This window comes from Stenella coeruleoalba (assembly GCF_951394435.1).
Source record: "Stenella coeruleoalba genome assembly, chromosome: 1".
Lineage (NCBI taxonomy): Eukaryota > Metazoa > Chordata > Mammalia > Artiodactyla > Delphinidae > Stenella > Stenella coeruleoalba.
This window is the reverse complement of record NC_137169.1, coordinates 54,748,888-54,765,956: the sequence shown is the minus strand read 5'-3', so window position 1 is coordinate 54,765,956 and position 17,069 is coordinate 54,748,888. Positions and strand designations below refer to the sequence as shown.

The 17,069-nt window shown below is 42.8% G+C and overlaps 1 protein-coding gene across 3 annotated transcripts in view; it reads right to left on the bottom strand.

Moving 5' to 3' along the window:
• ROR1 (receptor tyrosine kinase like orphan receptor 1) overlaps nt 1-17,069 on the bottom strand; it is a 409,006-nt gene that overhangs the window by 27,642 nt on the left and 364,295 nt on the right. For 2 of the 3 annotated variants that reach the window (XM_079903186.1, XM_079903187.1), the window contains 3 exons: nt 10,939-11,066; nt 8,520-8,837; nt 7,014-7,259 (listed from right to left, as the gene is read on the bottom strand). In XM_079903186.1, coding sequence (XP_079759312.1) covers nt 7,014-7,259; nt 8,520-8,837; nt 10,939-11,066 — 692 coding nt within the window. Of the gene's footprint in view, nt 1-5,138; nt 6,475-7,013; nt 7,260-8,519; nt 8,838-10,938; nt 11,067-17,069 lie in introns of those variants that run through there. The other variant, XM_079903188.1, reaches the window with a different exon arrangement.

Sequence of the window (17,069 nt, the reverse complement as noted above, 5' to 3'; positions counted from 1 at the left end):
AACTCTTCCGGAAAACTTCAGACTATACAAAGCAGTACTCTATTCCTTCCTCCTACCTCCTCCCCCCCCCCCCACCATCCAATTCACTGTAATGTTCAATTTTGGTTTGAAGAAATGGCTGAAAGACAAATTGCCTTACAACAGGTCTTCTGTGAAATATGGGAGAAGGCTGCTGACAGAGTGAGTTAAAAACTGCAATGTTCGCAATCTGGAAAGCATCTGCCTTGCCCCAAACTGTAAACCACCACGTTGGAGAAAATGGTTTGTGACAAAGCAGAACCCAGGGCGGGTGTTTGTAAGGTTATGGGACAAGTCAGGGCTATTTAGGCACAGAACTGGGCAACATGCCCTTTGGCAAACCGTTGCAAGGCAAGGACTTAAAAGGAAATACAAAAGCAACAGGCCAGGTATGAAAACTCCAAATTGAGCCAAATGGTTCGCTACTTTCTTATCAATGGGTACTCTTCAGTGAAGCTGGTTTAGGTGTAAAAACAACACAGTAAGTCCCCTACATGCGAACGTGTTCCGTTCTGAGAGCACGTTCGTAAGTCCAATTTGTACGTAAGTCCGACAAAGTTAGCTTAGGTACCCAACTAACACAATCGGCTATATGGTACTGTACTGTAATAGGTTTATAATACTTTTCACACAAATAATATATTAAAAACAAACACAGAAAATAAAGAAAACATTTTTAATCTTACAGTACAGTACCTTGAAAAGTACAGTAGTACAGTTCAACAGCTGGCATCCAGGGGCTGGCATCGAGTGAACAGGCAAGAAGAATTACTGACTGGAGAAGGGAGAGGAGGTGGGAGATGATAGAGCTGAAGGATCGTCAGCGATAGGAGACGGAGGGCAAGCTGCAATTTCACTCATGCCTGACGCTGATGGAACGTGAGTTTGCATCTTTGAAAGTTCGCAACCTGAAGGTTCGTACGTAAGGGACTTAGACTACTGCTGTTTGGAAGTTCTGGTTGTTTGGGAGATGGAGAGACCTTTAATTAGAGGTGAATCGGACATGCTGGCCTGGCTAGTGGAAGAACTATGGCTCAGGACTTATCTAGAGTGAAATAAAGGGCCAAGGTTTGAATATGAAAACATGAATGTAATCAAGGTTCCGCCTCACCATACAATTCAAGAAAGAAGGAAATAGGGGATCTCAATTAGTTGGGGAGACAGAATATAAGCTATGTGGTAGAATACGGACAAGGGCAAATGGCTAGGTCATTGCAAAAGGAGCTCCCAAAGAAACAGATATTTTCCATGGTTCACCACTCAGGGCTGCACAGAAAAGCAATGATAAGGGCTACAGGGAAGCTGTGAAGCTGGGAGGTGTGCCTAGGTGCCAGCTGGAAAGAACAGAGGCAAATGTTTCTTTTTCAACTTTGTTTCCACCCAGCCCACAGTATTTGGCTTGGAAGGTGGCCACAGTGACTAGAGGTGAGAGCGTAGTGAATGAAGGTTTGCAGGCAGGATCTCACAGAAGATGGCCAACTCTGAGGACTGGGCACCTGGGGCTGCCAGGAAGGGAGGAGATCTAGGGCTTAATGGGAAAAGGACAAACGCTGTGAGGCCTGGGTGGAGCTGCTGGGGGACCTAGTCCCTATCAGGCTGAGGCTAACTAGAGCACCCTGGGGTCTCAGAGTAGATGTCTTGTGGCTGGGGGCTCCATCCCTGCATCTGTGCAGCTTCAGATAAGAAAATCAAAGACCTAGAGAGCTCATAAGGATCAAAGGGAAGAGGAAAATTATAAAGGAATGTTTATTCCTCTGAATAAGCTAGAATGTGTCCTTTAAGTAGTTGTAGTATGGTGGACAGAGGCTGGACCTTGAGTCCCGTGGATCTGATCTTGGCTTTAGTAAAAATAACATTGTCTCAGCTTCTGCATCAGTAAAATGGAGGAGATACCTTTAACATGGGGTTATTATGAGGGTTAACTCAGCACATTTTATTGAGCATCAGCTAAGTCGTAGGCCAGATGCTGCTGTAAAGAACTTAGCACAGTGTTCAACCAACAGCAGACATCACGGCACAAACAGAAAAGCACATAACAGCACACATTAACGCTGGGAACTGTAAGACAGTGCTTAACGTGATTTGTATTTTTTTCATCTGATTCTTCCACTAGATTGTAAGCTACACGAGGGTGTGGCTTGTTAGCAAAGTCTAAAGTGTAGTAGAAGTTCAACACATATTGGTTTTAGTAAGTGAATTAATAAATAATAACCATTCTAATTGCTGGATGCCTGGGATAGGAAAGAAAGGACAGGGAATATGAGAGGTCAAGTCTGGCTCAAACTATCTTTTGTTCTTTAGCTTTTCCCAGGCACTGCCTGGGCACACGCACACAGCCCTCACTGAGCCAATTCCCAGAATTCACAGCAGACATATTTGGTTGTGTTTAATTTTATGTTCTGTCTTAGAGTAAAAGTTCACAGATAAAACAATCTGGGGCAGACTGTTCTCAAGTGCCTTTATTCTAGAAAGTACAACAAATGCTCACATTCTGCATTTAATTAGGTCTATACTTCTTTTAGCCTTACTTAGTTGAAATGAAAACAAAAGATATCAGTAGGAAAATGAGAAACCCCGTGGAGATTTTGAAACCTCCTTAACTTTGACTTAACAAAGAATGCAGGAACATTCCCATGAGACTCCATCCCATTTGAGAGGAAGGAGGAAAATAACTCATTTCAGATATGCCCCACAGCTTACACCTCATTATAAGACGCAAACTTATCCTCAGTATCTCTATCAATCTATTTATCATCTATCTATCCATCCATCTACCTACCTATTTGTATACATAAACACACAAATACACATATATATAAATCATAGAATTTACAAGACTGGCTATAGTTCTGAGTCCTGGGTCTACTTCTTATTAACCATGCGGCCTTGGACAAGTTATTTAACCTATGTCCCATTTTTCTCTTCTTGGGTAGAATAAAACTCAACTCATACAGTTATAGAACTATTACATATGAGATAATGCATAAAAACCTCTTTGCATAGTGGCTTTCTGTAAGCACTCAGTAAATGTTAACTGTTGTTTAATATTGTTATTCTATAGTCTAAATTGTATAATTTATACAGTATATACAATATGCTATATTCTGTAGTCTAAACTGTATAATTCTTATTCAGTCTCAGCGCTCCCCAAACCTGGCACTACTGGCGTTCTGGGTTGGATAATCCTTTGTGAGGGCTGTTCCGTGCACTCTGGGATGAGTAGCAGCACCCCTGGCCTCTACACAATAGATGCCAGTAGCATCCCCCACCCCCACCCAGATGCGATGACCAAAACATCTCTAGATATTGCCAAATGCACCCTGGAAGGCAAAACTTTCCCTGTTTGAGAACCACTGGTACAGAACAAACAGCAGTGAGTGGCCCTAGGGATAGGAGACCTGGTTTCTGTTAACTAATTTGTGTTCTTGGGTCAGTCCTACCACTTCCCTGGGCCTTGGTTGTCTCATATGTTAAAGTAGGGCAGGAAATTCCTGCTTTATCTTTTATGATTTTTGTAAGGATGAAATGAGAAAAAAAATCATATGCTCTAATGAAATGTTATAAAAGTAGGATTCTACGGGCTTCCCTGGTGGTGCAGTGGTTGAGAGTCCGCCTGCCGACGCAGGGGACGCGGGTTCGTGCCCCGGTCTGGGAGGATGTCACGTGCCCCGGAGCCGCTGGGCCCGTGAGCCGTGGCCGCTGAGCCTGCGTGTCCAGAGCCTGTGCTCCACAACGGAGAGGCCACAGCAGTGAGAGGCCCACGTACCGCAAAAAAAAAAAAGAAAAGTAGGATTCTAGTATGATTATTTTGTTAGAGGTGGGCTATGAAGGGGCAATTACAAGAAGGCTTGCCTTGGAGCAACAGTTGATGCCGACCTGCTCTCTTCTTTATTTCATACCCTGGGGAGCCGCTGGCCTCTCAGCAGCTTCTTATTGATCACATGTCAAGGATTCCCTGTTCCTTTAATGGATGTATTTGTGGTTTGGCCTGAAGAATTCAAAAGGAACTGTTTTCTTTCCAAATGAAATGAAAATTTCTTTTTAAAAAAAGTATTACTGTAAGTGGTGAAAACTGGCTTGTTATCTGCAGATTTAACTTTCATCTAAATTTATCCCTCATAGGACTAGAATTAACCTGTCCTCAGAATTATGCAGATTGATATTCAAAAAGAAATATCTTAGGGTTTCCAACATCACTGTACTGATTAATACAATAATAATATACTGAGCAATACTATGATGGAATTCTTCATCAGCAAGGGAACATGTTTAGTTGTCGTATCATGTTATGGGACTCAGTATACTGAAATCCAGAGGTTGACCCTATTGTCACTCTTTTATTTATTTCTGAAAAATCTTTAAATGGGAAACAGCAGAGTGTCTGGGGAAAGAGTGCAAGCTTTGAGTTTGGTCAGAGCTATGTGCAAGTAGACGAGGGTTCAAGGTCCAATCCCATGAGTTGTCTCATTTAGACTAGTCCTTTAACCCTTCTGAACCTTGGTGGAATATGGTAATAACATCTATCCCATAGCGTGGTGATGAGTTTTAAATGGAGATGAAGACGTAAAGTACAAAGCACCGTGCAGGCACATGGTAGGTAGTATAGGTGGTCGTTCTTTCTGTGTCCACAGTCTGAAAGACTGTTCAAGGGTTTCTTTCATCTTTTGGAGAGTGTGTTTGTCTGACTGCTTTAGGAACACCGTTGAAATGGAAAGCAATACATTTTTTAGGTATCATTTCGAATCTTGACTTAAACTAATTGTAATAAAGCTTGAATCTGATTATCAACAAATCTTCCAGTTTATGAGCAAATTATCTCCCTACTTCTTTATTTTTATATTATTTTTAAAAATTGTTTTCAAGCATAGTTGATTTACAATGTGTTAATTTCTGCTCTATAGCAAAGTAACTCAGATATACATATCTTGGTATACATTCTTTTTCATAGGGTATTGAATATAGTTCCTGGTGCTACAGAGTAGGACCTTGTTGTTTATCCAACCCTATGTATACTAGTTTGCATCTGCTAATCCCAAACTCCCAATTCTTCCCTCCCCCATCCCCCTCCCCCCTGGCAACCACAAGTATGTTCGCTATGTCTGATTATCTCCCTACTTCTGATGAGGATTATAGTTGGAAATTAAGGGTCAGAAGTCACCTAAAGGACAACGGTGTTCACCCAGAGTCGAGTAAACAATGTGTTTCTTCCTTAAAATAATTCATTTGGTTTCCTTAAGGACATACGTCAGTCTCCTGAGATAGCACAGTGAAGTAGCAGGAAGATGAGTTTGGAGTCAGACTAGCGGGGTGACTCTGTTGCTCTCTGAGCCTCTGTTTCTTCCTTGGCAGCATAGGGTTAAGAATACCTGTCACAACGTGAGGGTATTCTTAACCCTCTTAACCCCCTTATCTTAAATAAAGCCTCTGAAACTCTAAGAATGACGCCTGGCACATGGGAAATGCTCAGTAAGTATTGCTTTTATACCTGGCTCTCTTGCAAATCTTCACACCTACCTGGTGTAGGAGAAGGGATGAGGCAACTAAGTAAATGATTATAAATCTACATTTTATTTTATTCCTTTCCTATTAATGTTGAATATAGCAACATTGGGAAAAGTCATAAATTTTAAGTGCAAACCATTTAAAAAATACAGGATAATTTGCTTTGATGTTTCCAATGGTGGCTCTGGAAGAGTTAACTTCATAATTTGTTCTTTATGCTGCATATGAAGGCATTTTAAAGCCTAGCGACACAAAAAGGGTCTGCTTACCTCTTTCTCAAACTGAGTATGTTTAACCATTTATAAAATCATTTTGCAGGAAAAGATACCGTGGTAACAGGTAACATGCAAGAATGAAACTGTAGTATAATAGTTTCCCAAATTTTTATCACTAAGGGTTCTTTTAATATTTTTATTACTTTTTCCTAATGACCTCTGTAGTATGTTTTAGCTTCCTCTTCTTTACTCCACAGCATTTGTGCTAACTTCTATATCACACACTGCATTGCGATTGTAACATGAATCGTATTTTCTTCCTTTTTCACACTCCTGACTCCATAGTGGGCTCAAACAATATTTGCTAAACTGAGAGCAAGCATTCCTCTATATGTGAAGACTACATACTAATTATAATAAATTCCTCTTTATATATTGACTATATAATAATTACATTAGAAAATATTTATTAAACATTTATTATCTTCCAGACATTGTAGAGTTTTCCAGGTATCAACTCATTTATTCTCTCAATAAACCCTGGATGTATATCATTATTAGCTCCATTTTACTTGGTGTGGCTTTCCTGTGACATCCTGACTCTCCCACTACGCCTGGGAAACCCAGATGACATTATCAGTAGAACTAGGATAAGGATGTTGAATCAGTTCCAAAAAAGTCTGAGACTCCAGGTATCAGCAGCATTTCCATTCTCTTTCTCCTACCTTCCAAACATTTTCTAGAAAAAGGAACAAACTGATTCAGAGACTTCATTTTCTTTCTATACTTCTGCAGTATAAAAGGATGAGATGAAGGACACAGTTTATCCACAGGTTGCCTTGGATCACTGAGTAATGGCTATAGATTCATCCTCCCCTGTGGGTGTTCTCAAGGACACAGGGAAAACAATTCTCTTTCTGCTTCCAATACACCTGTTGTGCTAAAAAAGGTACACCTGGACACAGACCGTCGTGGGTAACACATTTCACTACATGAATGATGGTGATAAGCTGTACTTCTGGGGAGACGGTGCCTGTTATACACACTAACACAATGGCTGCAGGGATAAAAGCAGTTTCCTCCTTGAGAGTGTGCTTTGGTACCCTAAAACGTGTTTTATGTCGAAGCAGCAAGGTTTATCTATCCTAGAAACAGTTTGAGATCAAACAAACACTATCAGTCTCCTTTGCCCCCTTACACGATTCTCCTAAGGGAAGGGGCATGGAGTGCGGATCTTTTAAAGTAACTGAATCCTTTAAAGGCAATGACGGTATTTACCACATGCTGGGATGTCGCACAGGTCAGACTTATAGTTTTCATCCAAGGTGAAGCACCAGGGAGCTTCCTTCTGATTCCCTGGGTTGCGGCAGTAGGAGTGCCCTCCGTTCAGCTCTGGGAAGCGGAGGGCGGTGAAGGTGTGTGTGTGTGGGTACTGGGAATTCCACGGCTGGCACTGGCGCCCTGATTTGGTCACACTGACAGTTCCCCGGTAGTCCACACCTGTGCTGTTATAGCACTTGTGATCTGAAAAACACAGAAGAAGAGCCCAAACTGTGAGAGAGAAGCAGAGGAGGCGCAGGAGCTCCCGGCCAGCAGTTTCTGGAGGGAGGACGTGCGATTACCCTCACGGCCGAGGCTTCCCTGATGGGACACAGAGCGGGCCTTGCAGTGACATTCCTGGGAGGATTTACAGCTTATGCTTCAGGAAGAGAACCAGTCCTCCACAAGTATTTTTGATATTGAACACAGAAAAGAATCAGAACGGGGGTGGGACCTGGGGGCACTGGAGTCATTTCCTAGTGAATGGTGCAGGGACTGTTTCTTCCATTTCTGCACATGAGTCCTGTGATAAAGAATCTAGTTCTCAGAAAATGTTAGTTAGCGGCAGGGCACTATGGGTTTCTGCCAGGGGTTAGGGCCATTGCCATGCCAGTGCACATGGGAAATGCACAGAAAAAGTCTTTTGTCTCATGGAGGTGAGACGAAGGAGGATGGAGGTAAGCCTCCATATACATATTTTTTAAATTGTGGCACAACACACATATCGTACAATTTACCATTAGTGCATTTAGAACATTCAAAATATTGTGCAACCTTCACCTCTCTCTCATCCTAGAACACTTACATTATCCCCCAAAGAAACTCTATGCTCCTTAAGCAGTCACTGCCCACTCTCCCCTTCCCCCGGCCCCTGGCCACCATTAATCTGCTTTCTATCACTATAGAGTTGTCTACTATGGATATTTCATATAAATGGACTCATACAATGGTGTCTGGCTTCTTTCTATGACAGTATCTTCAAGGTTCATGCCATGTTGTACCATGTAACAGGATCTTACTCCTTTTCATGGATGAATACTATTTCATTATGTGGATATACCACAATGTATTTATCTCCTCACCTACTGATGGACACTTGGGCTGCTTCCACCTTTTAGCTGTGGTGAATAGAGCTGTCATGAACCTTTCTGTACAAGTTTTTGTCTGAACACCTGTTTTCAATTCTTTCGGGTATATAGCCAGGAGTGGCACTGCTGGGACGTATGGCAATTCTATTTTTAAGTTATTAAGGAACCAGAAACCATATTTTAAAATTATCATCGTCATGCAACTTCTTGAAGATAGGCACTGCCTCTCACCCACCGCTGAATGCTCAGCCCCACACGGTATTTGGCCCATCGGAAGGTAATCTATCAACACGAACCATCACTAGGGATCAAGATCCAGTTTTCAGGTGGCTGCCGGCCCCCGAGGCAGCACAGAAGGTCAGGGGCTACCACTTACTTTTATTTATAGGATCCGCCATGGGAATTCCAATCCGGATACAATTTGCAGCTTCGGGGCTCTCTGGCTGGGGGAGATCTTCACAGTTCGGCAGTTTCAGCCTCATCAGAATCATGGGATTTGATCTCGCAAAAATGTATTCTGTCTGACACAGGACATTTTCCAGGATTTCACATTCATCGCGACACAAGTCCCGGGGCTTTGGGACAGATGAGGTTTCGTCACAGTACGGGAAGGCGTAGTGGCACAGGGAAGGAATGGCGAACTGAGAACACTTATCAGACAAGTGACTGGAGGTGCCGATCATGGTGAAGGCAGCTGGAAAACAAACACAGTTATTAACTCCCAGGGGCAGGGTTTATCTCTCCCGGTTATCTAGTCAACAGATATCAGATGTAAACACACATTGGAAAGAATCTGCTGTGCTCAAACAGACAAGGCCAAGAGAAGGAGATTCATTTCAGATGTCTAAGCAGCTTACTTTCACTGGCTTGAAAAAAATAATTTTGACTACAAAGTTAAAAAAACAGGATTAAGTTACATATGTACCGTTTCCTAATAAAAAGAATTAATTAGGTTAAAGTACAATATATTTTTCATTTTTACTACAAAGCAACAGAACTTTGCGTTTCATCCGGTACTTTTTATTAGTTTTGTGAGGCTTCTAAAACATGTGACAGCTGCAGGGCAGAACTTGCTTTATGCAGTGACTGAGCCCCATCACAGGATTTAGTTCTGTGTCTTGCCTCTGAGTTGCTGGATGACTCTGGGTAACTTGTTTAATTTCTTTGTGGCTTGAATACTTTCTATTCCATCTTCTGAAAATGAGGCAACTCATCTGGAAGTTCTCGAAGAGCACAACTCAGTTGTTTCAGTGTGTATTATAGAATATTAGTGGTCACTTAGCCTAACCTCTTATCCCTGTACAAAAAGGGCACTAGCCTTTGCATAACTCTACTGACAAGGAGCTTATACTCACAAGGCAGCCTAAGAGGTTGTTAGTACAGTTTCCCAAAGTATGTTCCTCAGAACATTAATTCTGTAGAATGTTAAAAGTGTTTGAGAAGTTGGGGTTCCATAAGCAAACAAGTTTGGGAAATGCTGTGTTAAAAAAGTTAAATGGATTAAAAAAAAAATGTTAATACTTTCCAGTAAGCTGATATCCATTGAAAATGTCCAAGAGAGGATTAATATAATTGGGTGACCAAATATTTATATCAGAACTCCCATTTATTTTTGTGAATACTTAGTAAAAAGTATGTTCAAATGTTCTTTTACTAGGTTGAAAGGTTTCTTCAATAGCCCCTCCCCAACAGTCCTGCTTCCGCTCTGGAATTTCACAGAGTCTTTCCGCTTGAAAGCCTGAGGGCTTTCGCAATGGGCAAATACATCTTCCTACAGCTGCTTCTTCGGGTTAAATAGCTCCCCTGGCCCTCTCTCAGCTCCTTCAAAGTCCTCACGGGACATAGTTTCTGGACTGTTGGCTGTTCTGTGTGCCTGCCTTGGGTTTGTTCTTGCCTCTCTTAGATCCTAGAGTTGCCAGATAAACTACAAAGGACCCAGTTACACGTGAACTTCAGATAAACATTTGGGACATATACTAAAAAATTATCAAATATAACTGGGTGTCTTGTATTTTTCAGTGCTAAAGCTGGCAACCTTATTAGAATTTCAGAAAGGCCATTTTAATGTGTTGCCAGGGTACGGGGCGCAGAGGCATAATAACTACACTAATGGGAGAGGCACAGGCGGCCGCAACCACCAGGACTAGGTGTACGAAATCGTGCAAGGTGGCCGACACTACGTACCTCACGCGTGCTAGGTAGTGCCTCACTATCAGATTTCCATGAAAAAGATACTTTCAATTCAGGAAAGTGAAGGGTAAAATAGAGAAAGCTAGACCAGGAAGAGACCTATGATCATCCTGCCTCCTCGCTCACTTCACAGGGAAAGAAAGAGATTTCCATGGAGAGTAAGAGACTTTCCCCAAAGTCACAGTAATGGCAATATTGGGATTAGCATCCAGAATTATGGACTCTAAATTCACCTGCTTTCAGTCGACACAACGTTGCTTCCAAACAGTAAGCTCTGTGAGGGCAGAAACGTACCTGGCTTATTCCCCACAGCATCACATCCCCAGTGCCCAGCCCAGGTCCTGGTATGCCAAAGGCACCCAATAATATTTATTGAGTGTTTGAATGAATGTGAGACTTCTCAAAGCCTCCTTTTCCTCTAAGGGCAAACTCAATAAATTATTCTAATATAAATTCCAGAGCAGAGATTGCATCTCCTGCTTTTTTATGGCCCTGCTCCTAACCCCTATGCTTAGCCTAATCCTTTGTCAAGAGAAGAGCTCTGTAAAACTTCTGGCGAGAAAAATTGTTATGCAAAGTATAAATATAATTTCATTGCTACCTACCTGTGATCTGATTTTCTATTTCCCCTTGCATATGCAGAGACTCCATATAGACAGTGCGGTTGCCAATAAATCTTGCACACGCAATCCCTCTGTACGGCTGACAGAATCCATCTTCTTCGTACTCATCTCTAAAAACAGAGCACAGACATTAGAGGGTGCAGTACACACTTGCAGTTGGCTCTGACTGCGCGATGCCCCAGACAGTCACTAGGGGGCGCAGTCGGGCGCAGTATCCTAAAGAGTGGGCTAAGGAATCCGACTTTTTCCTCAGTTCCCTCCATCGTTTAAAACATCTGTTGGTCACGTCGGTCAAGTTTCCTTCACCCCCAGAAAAATCATCCTGAAGCACAAAATCATCCTTAAATATGGGAGAAAACACTTTTATTTTCGCAGCTGGTGGTGGGCTGGAAGATGATGTAGTTGTAAGAGTAAAGAGGGAATGAGTTGGAAATCTGGGCACATGTTCTACAGTTTTTCGTTTTTTAAGCACAGATTATTTCCTCTTCATTTGCTACAAAGGCGTGGGCGCGTTATCACCAAGGTACACTCGGACTGATATGTCAGTTAGGAGGCTCCACGGGGTGAGAAGCTGGGGGCAGCTGGAAAGAAACCAGAGGGCAGTCCAGTTACGAGGCTCCTGCTCGAGACCTATTCTCTCCACCCTGCAGAGAGAGGTCCATGGCAAACCACGGACCGGACAATTTCAAATGAGTCACTAAATCCCAGGAAATCCAGAGCAAATGCCAATGGATGCTTGCTTTCATAATCCCCTAAAACTTAAAAAAAAATAATCTTTAAAAAATTTTTGCTGCCTCAAATGACAATAATAAAAGGGAGGGCAGAGATTTTATTCTGAAGACAAGGGGATACCAGAAAGTGATGTGATTAGTGACAGTCTGGCAAATGGCTGGAGAGCTAAGGCTGGAGATTAGGACCCAAGATGGCAGGTTCAGCTTGAAAGGACAGAGGCCAAAACCTCCCACAAGGGCCTATGATAAGCTCAAGACACCAGAGTACAGAATATCAATCTGCTTCTGAAAGGCAGACCACAGCCAAGCAGAAGGCTATCTGCCAGGTTTACGGGCGGACTTCTAGTCTAGATGCTCCTCCCCCGTTAACCTGGCTGGAATCAACACATCATCTGAACAAAGCATCATTTTTCCTCTTTAGCTTCTAAGTTAAAGTACTTTAGAGCAAAAATCGGGAGAACAAAATTCTCCTTCTACATTTAACGTTTGCATATCCTTAGGCAACCTCCCAAGTCCTCTGAGCTATGGTTTTCTTATCTGTAAGATGAAGCTAATAATTGACCTCTCGACCCTGTAAGTCACAGTCATGAGGATCCTATCAAGTCGTGTAAAAGCTTTTAAAAAGCGCTACACTGAGGTAACATACAATTATTATTAAAGCACTTACAGTTACCGAAGAAGTCATTTATTTAAAGGAGAATTATTTACTAAGCTTCTACTTTGTAAAAGCGACTGTGGTCAGTGCTGTGACCCTGGACTTCCACACCTGAGGGTTCAGTGAGGGAGTCTAGAAAGCCCACTAGAATAGGAAACCAGGTGAAAAAATCTGATAGAACTGATCCTTCAAAGACACTGGTTTTCAGTTGCTTTCTACTCCCTATTCACTAAAACAGTCATTCTGAAGGTGGAGATGGGAGCAGTATCTTCAGTGTAGTCCTCCAAATAGTTCGCAGTGCAAAGCTCTTAAAATTGTAATCTTTAAGTACACGTACAAATGAATATATCATATACCTGACATAAAGACACTGAAATTTTAATGTTGCAAAATCCTGCAAGCACTCTAAATGTTTACTTTCATAAATCCTAATGTTGAAGCCTTTTTGGCTTAAATTTTACTTGGGTTGTAAAATTAGCCCCACTTTTATTGGGTAGCTAATCATAAACCTATGGGGAGAAAGAAGTTTCTCGATGACCCAGCCTTGGGATCTTGGAGACTGAAGTCCGGAGACCAGAATGCACCCCCCAACTCCCATCCCCACTATTACAGACGATGCTTTTCTATCCCTAGGCATTAGCAGAGCTCTGGATTTTTAAGGTGTCATTATGAGAACACTTCTTCCTCCCCCGCATTAAACCCTCAAGGCCTCAATTTATATCTCTTGGGAGGACAAAACCCTGGAATTACCCCCAGATATAAATCCCTGACCTACTGGGAGTTTCCATATTTTATGTGTGAGGCTTAGGCTAAACTTCTTACCACCTTTCCAGTTCAAGATTCTAAGCAGACCCTTTGAATACAGTTTCTCGGAATAAAATGGAATGCGATTCCTTGGCGGCATATCTCTTATCAAGGGCTTAGAGCTGCAGGTGTATTAAATTTTTGACTGTGCCCAGAATTCTTGATATTCTGGCTAGTCTCTTGGGGACAGATATAAAAAACAAAACAAACAAAATTTAAAAAAAACAGTATGTAATGTCACCTGCTAGCGAGTAGTTCTCAGTCCTGTTTGCTTATACAATCTCCTTAGGAAGCTTTCGAAAATACCAGTGCCCAACCCCCACCTCGGACCTATTAAGTCAGTCTCTGGGGATGCAGCTTAGGTATTCATGCGTTCTAAAAAGGTCTCAGGTGATTTGAATGTGGTGGAGAACCACAGCACTAGAAAAATAAACATGTATGAAGTGTCTGCCACTCTTTGTGCTGAGTACTATGCTAAGTGCTTTCGTCAAAGTAGCCCCTTGTGCGGTGTTATTATCCTTATTTATCAGAGGGAGAAACTCAGGTTCAGAGAAGTTAAGTAACTGGCTCAGATTCACAAAGCCAGTAAGTTGTGGAGCTAGGATTTAAACTCAAAATTCAAACTGAAGCTTGAATACCAGGCTGTTGGATCTGTAATGATGTCCTACTTTTCAATACTACTTTAAATTAAATCAGCCTAATAATAAGAGGCTTTGTAATGAGCCTTTACTCTGTGCCAGGCACTGTTCAATTTCATTGATGTATAAAATCAATATTAAGTCATTTAATCCTGACAACAGTCTTATACAGAAGGTGAAGGTGTAATTATTCTCATTTTACAGATGAGAAAACTATAGGGTCAGAAAGAGCAAAGAACTTGTCTAATGTGACACAGCAAGCAGAAGAACTAGATTTGCCCCAGACTGTCACTTGTAACCATGGTATACAGCTTCCTTTCAAATGGCTGGCTATAGACATTTTTGCATTGCTTACAGGGGCCTTCTACTGTGAAGATGTTTTGGTATCTGCTGGGTAGCAAAAAGATTTTCTTTTAAACATCAAGTCGCAATCACCTTTCATCCTTTCCATTTTCCCTGCTGGCTGTGGCTGGAGGGGAACAAACGCTCCTCCAACATTAATCAGCTTTATGCTTTTCTCTTCTTTCATCGTTGATGCCCTCCATGCTCAGCAAATTGAAAACATGAAGCAGCAAGGCAGAAAGAGTGCAAGGGCACTTGCCGCGAGCGTGCCCGAGGCTGCGTTCTAGGGAGAAGAAAAGCGCACTAGGAGAGGGCAAACGGAATCCTGGCTATTTATCACAGCAGCTGGCACAGACATGTGCCAGCTACCTCATCGTGATGTCAGGATGCCCGGGAGTTTTGTGATGGGCACTCCTGCTTTTCATAAAGGTAATTTAGTGACTGTGTTACCAGCCCTTCAACCTTCCGAAGTCTCTGTCATGTGATAGGGAAAAGCAAACAGTTTGCCCTCCACCTCTGGGGTCTCCCCCTTCCCCAGAGCAAGGAGCTTATGAGGGATGGTCACGCGAGCTGACGGCAATGATGACCAATGTGGCAGCAGTAGGAGTATCTACTCAGGAAGCACCACGGATCGAGAATTGGGAAACACTGCCCACGGGAGTTTGACAGTGACAGTGGGAGTCAACAGCTACACATTCCTTGGCAAACCTCTCGGGTCTGGAACAAGGCTCTCGAGAGCTCTCCGAAAATGAAAACAACGCATTGTGTAGTGTGGGGTCTGGGAAGCCCACGATGTAGTTTTTTGAGAGTGGGGAGCAGGAAAGGAGGAGAAAGGATGGGTGGGTAGGTGGGGTATGGGGAGTAAAAGGACGCAGAATACCCAAATGGATGCCAAAATGGAGATGTGCCAAGTTTGGATCACCAGAGGCCTGCTGGCGCTCTCTTTAGTGTTTCCAGGGAGAGCAGGGTTTCTGAAGCGTGCCTCAATTTAAGGCAGACAAGAGAGCAAACTCAACTGTTGTCTTAGACACAGGATTTCCAAAGAAACCCTTAATATTCGTAGAAAAACTGGTGAAAACGGAATGAAGTCTGTAGATTAGTTAGTAGCGTTGTACCAATATTAATTTCTTACTCTTGATAACAGTACGATGTTGATGCAAGACATTAACATTAGGGGTAATGGGATAAGAGCATAGGGAAACTCTGGACTACTTGTGCCACTTTTCTTAAATATAAATATTTCAAAAGAAAAAGTAAAAAAAGAAAAAGAAAGAAAGTGTTACAGGATGGCGGGGGGTGGGGGTGGCAACCTTACTGTATACAGATGAGCAGGAGGGGCTATGGCGTGAGGGTATCGGGAAGGCCCTCGAATGACCTCATTTAATCTTCCAAACAACTTTATCAGAATCTATCTGGGCCTATCCCTGCGTGGCTGAATTCCCGTCATGAACAGTTCACTCATTTGTTTGAGCTTGGCCTACTTCGAAATTCAAATACTTCCAGGAGAGAGGACATACTTGGTCAGGAAGGGCTCAGTATAGATGGATTTTTTATTAACTGCTGTTGGTACTTTCATCTTTGTTGAAAGTTGTATACAAGGAGGGTGGGGCAATTGATGAGAGGTCCGTGTGTGAAGAGGAAGGCAATCTTCCTGGCCTTGCACTTCAGTCCAGGGCCAGCCTACGGCCAGTGAGATGACAGAGGAAGGCAGACCAGGAGGGAGGGTATGGGAGACTGGTTCATCAGTCACTTGTTACAAAGGGATCTTTTCAAAACACAGACTTGATCAGGTCATTTCCTGCCTAAAATTCATCCTAGTTTCTGACTCACCACAGTTTCTTGACTGTAGTACACAAGGTCTTTCCCTAGTTCCTGCCCATTTTTCCAGCCTGGTTCCTGGCCTGATGAGCCTGTGAACTTAATGAGACTAGCCATGCTATTGACCTTGGTAGTCTCCAAACAAGGAATGCACTTTGCTGCTCTCCTGGCTTTGCCTGTTCTCTTCCTGGGACCCAGCGCTCCCTCCATCCTCTTTCTCACCTTGTGGTTGCCTTTATGTCTTTAAGAACCCAGTGCTCCAACTCCCCCAGGAAAGTTAGTCACCGCCCACTCCATTCCCCCCGGCCCCCCGTCCAGCACCTTTATCACACCACTCCTACACATTTCTGACTTCATGTTATGTAGTGCCCACTTCACCACCACTCTAAGGCAAGGACCAGGTCTGATTTGGCTTCGTAAATCCAGGGCCTGGCACAGTGCACAGCTCAGTAAATAAGAGCTGAATGAGGGAGAGGTTGCTGCTGAGAGCTGTTTCTACCCCCACCCCACTGTGCACAGACTGACCAACAGAGCTGTAATAGACATAACAGACATGGAGATGACCTAGGCTAGCTCTCAGACATGGACCCTCTCCATACCAGGAGGACCCTCCAAACTGGAAACCACTTTCTTCTGCACCAGATTTTACACTGGGGCCTGACAGGCTTAGTCAAGCCGAAGTGATTCTTACTGATGAGTGAGGCCCTCACATGTTCCCCTTTGGGGTAATACGACTAGTCAAAATGCATGCTCCTCCTTAATAGGAAGAGAATGGACATGAAGGGACTTTGCTAACTATAAAATCTCAAACAAAAGGATCTCAAGAGACTCAAACAAATACTTGTACACAAATGTTCATAGCAGCACTATTCACAATAGTAGAAACAACCCCAAAGGCTCACCAACAGTTGAATGGATAGACAAAATGTGGTAGATCCTTACGGTGGAGTATTATTCACCACGAAAAAGGGACGAAGTACTGAAACATGCTACACTGTGGAAGAATCTCCAAACCTTTATGGTAAATGAAATGAACCAGATGAGAAAGGCCACATAGTATACGATTCCATTGACATGAATGAATAAATCCATGAAGACAGGAAGCAGACTGGTGGTAACCAGGAG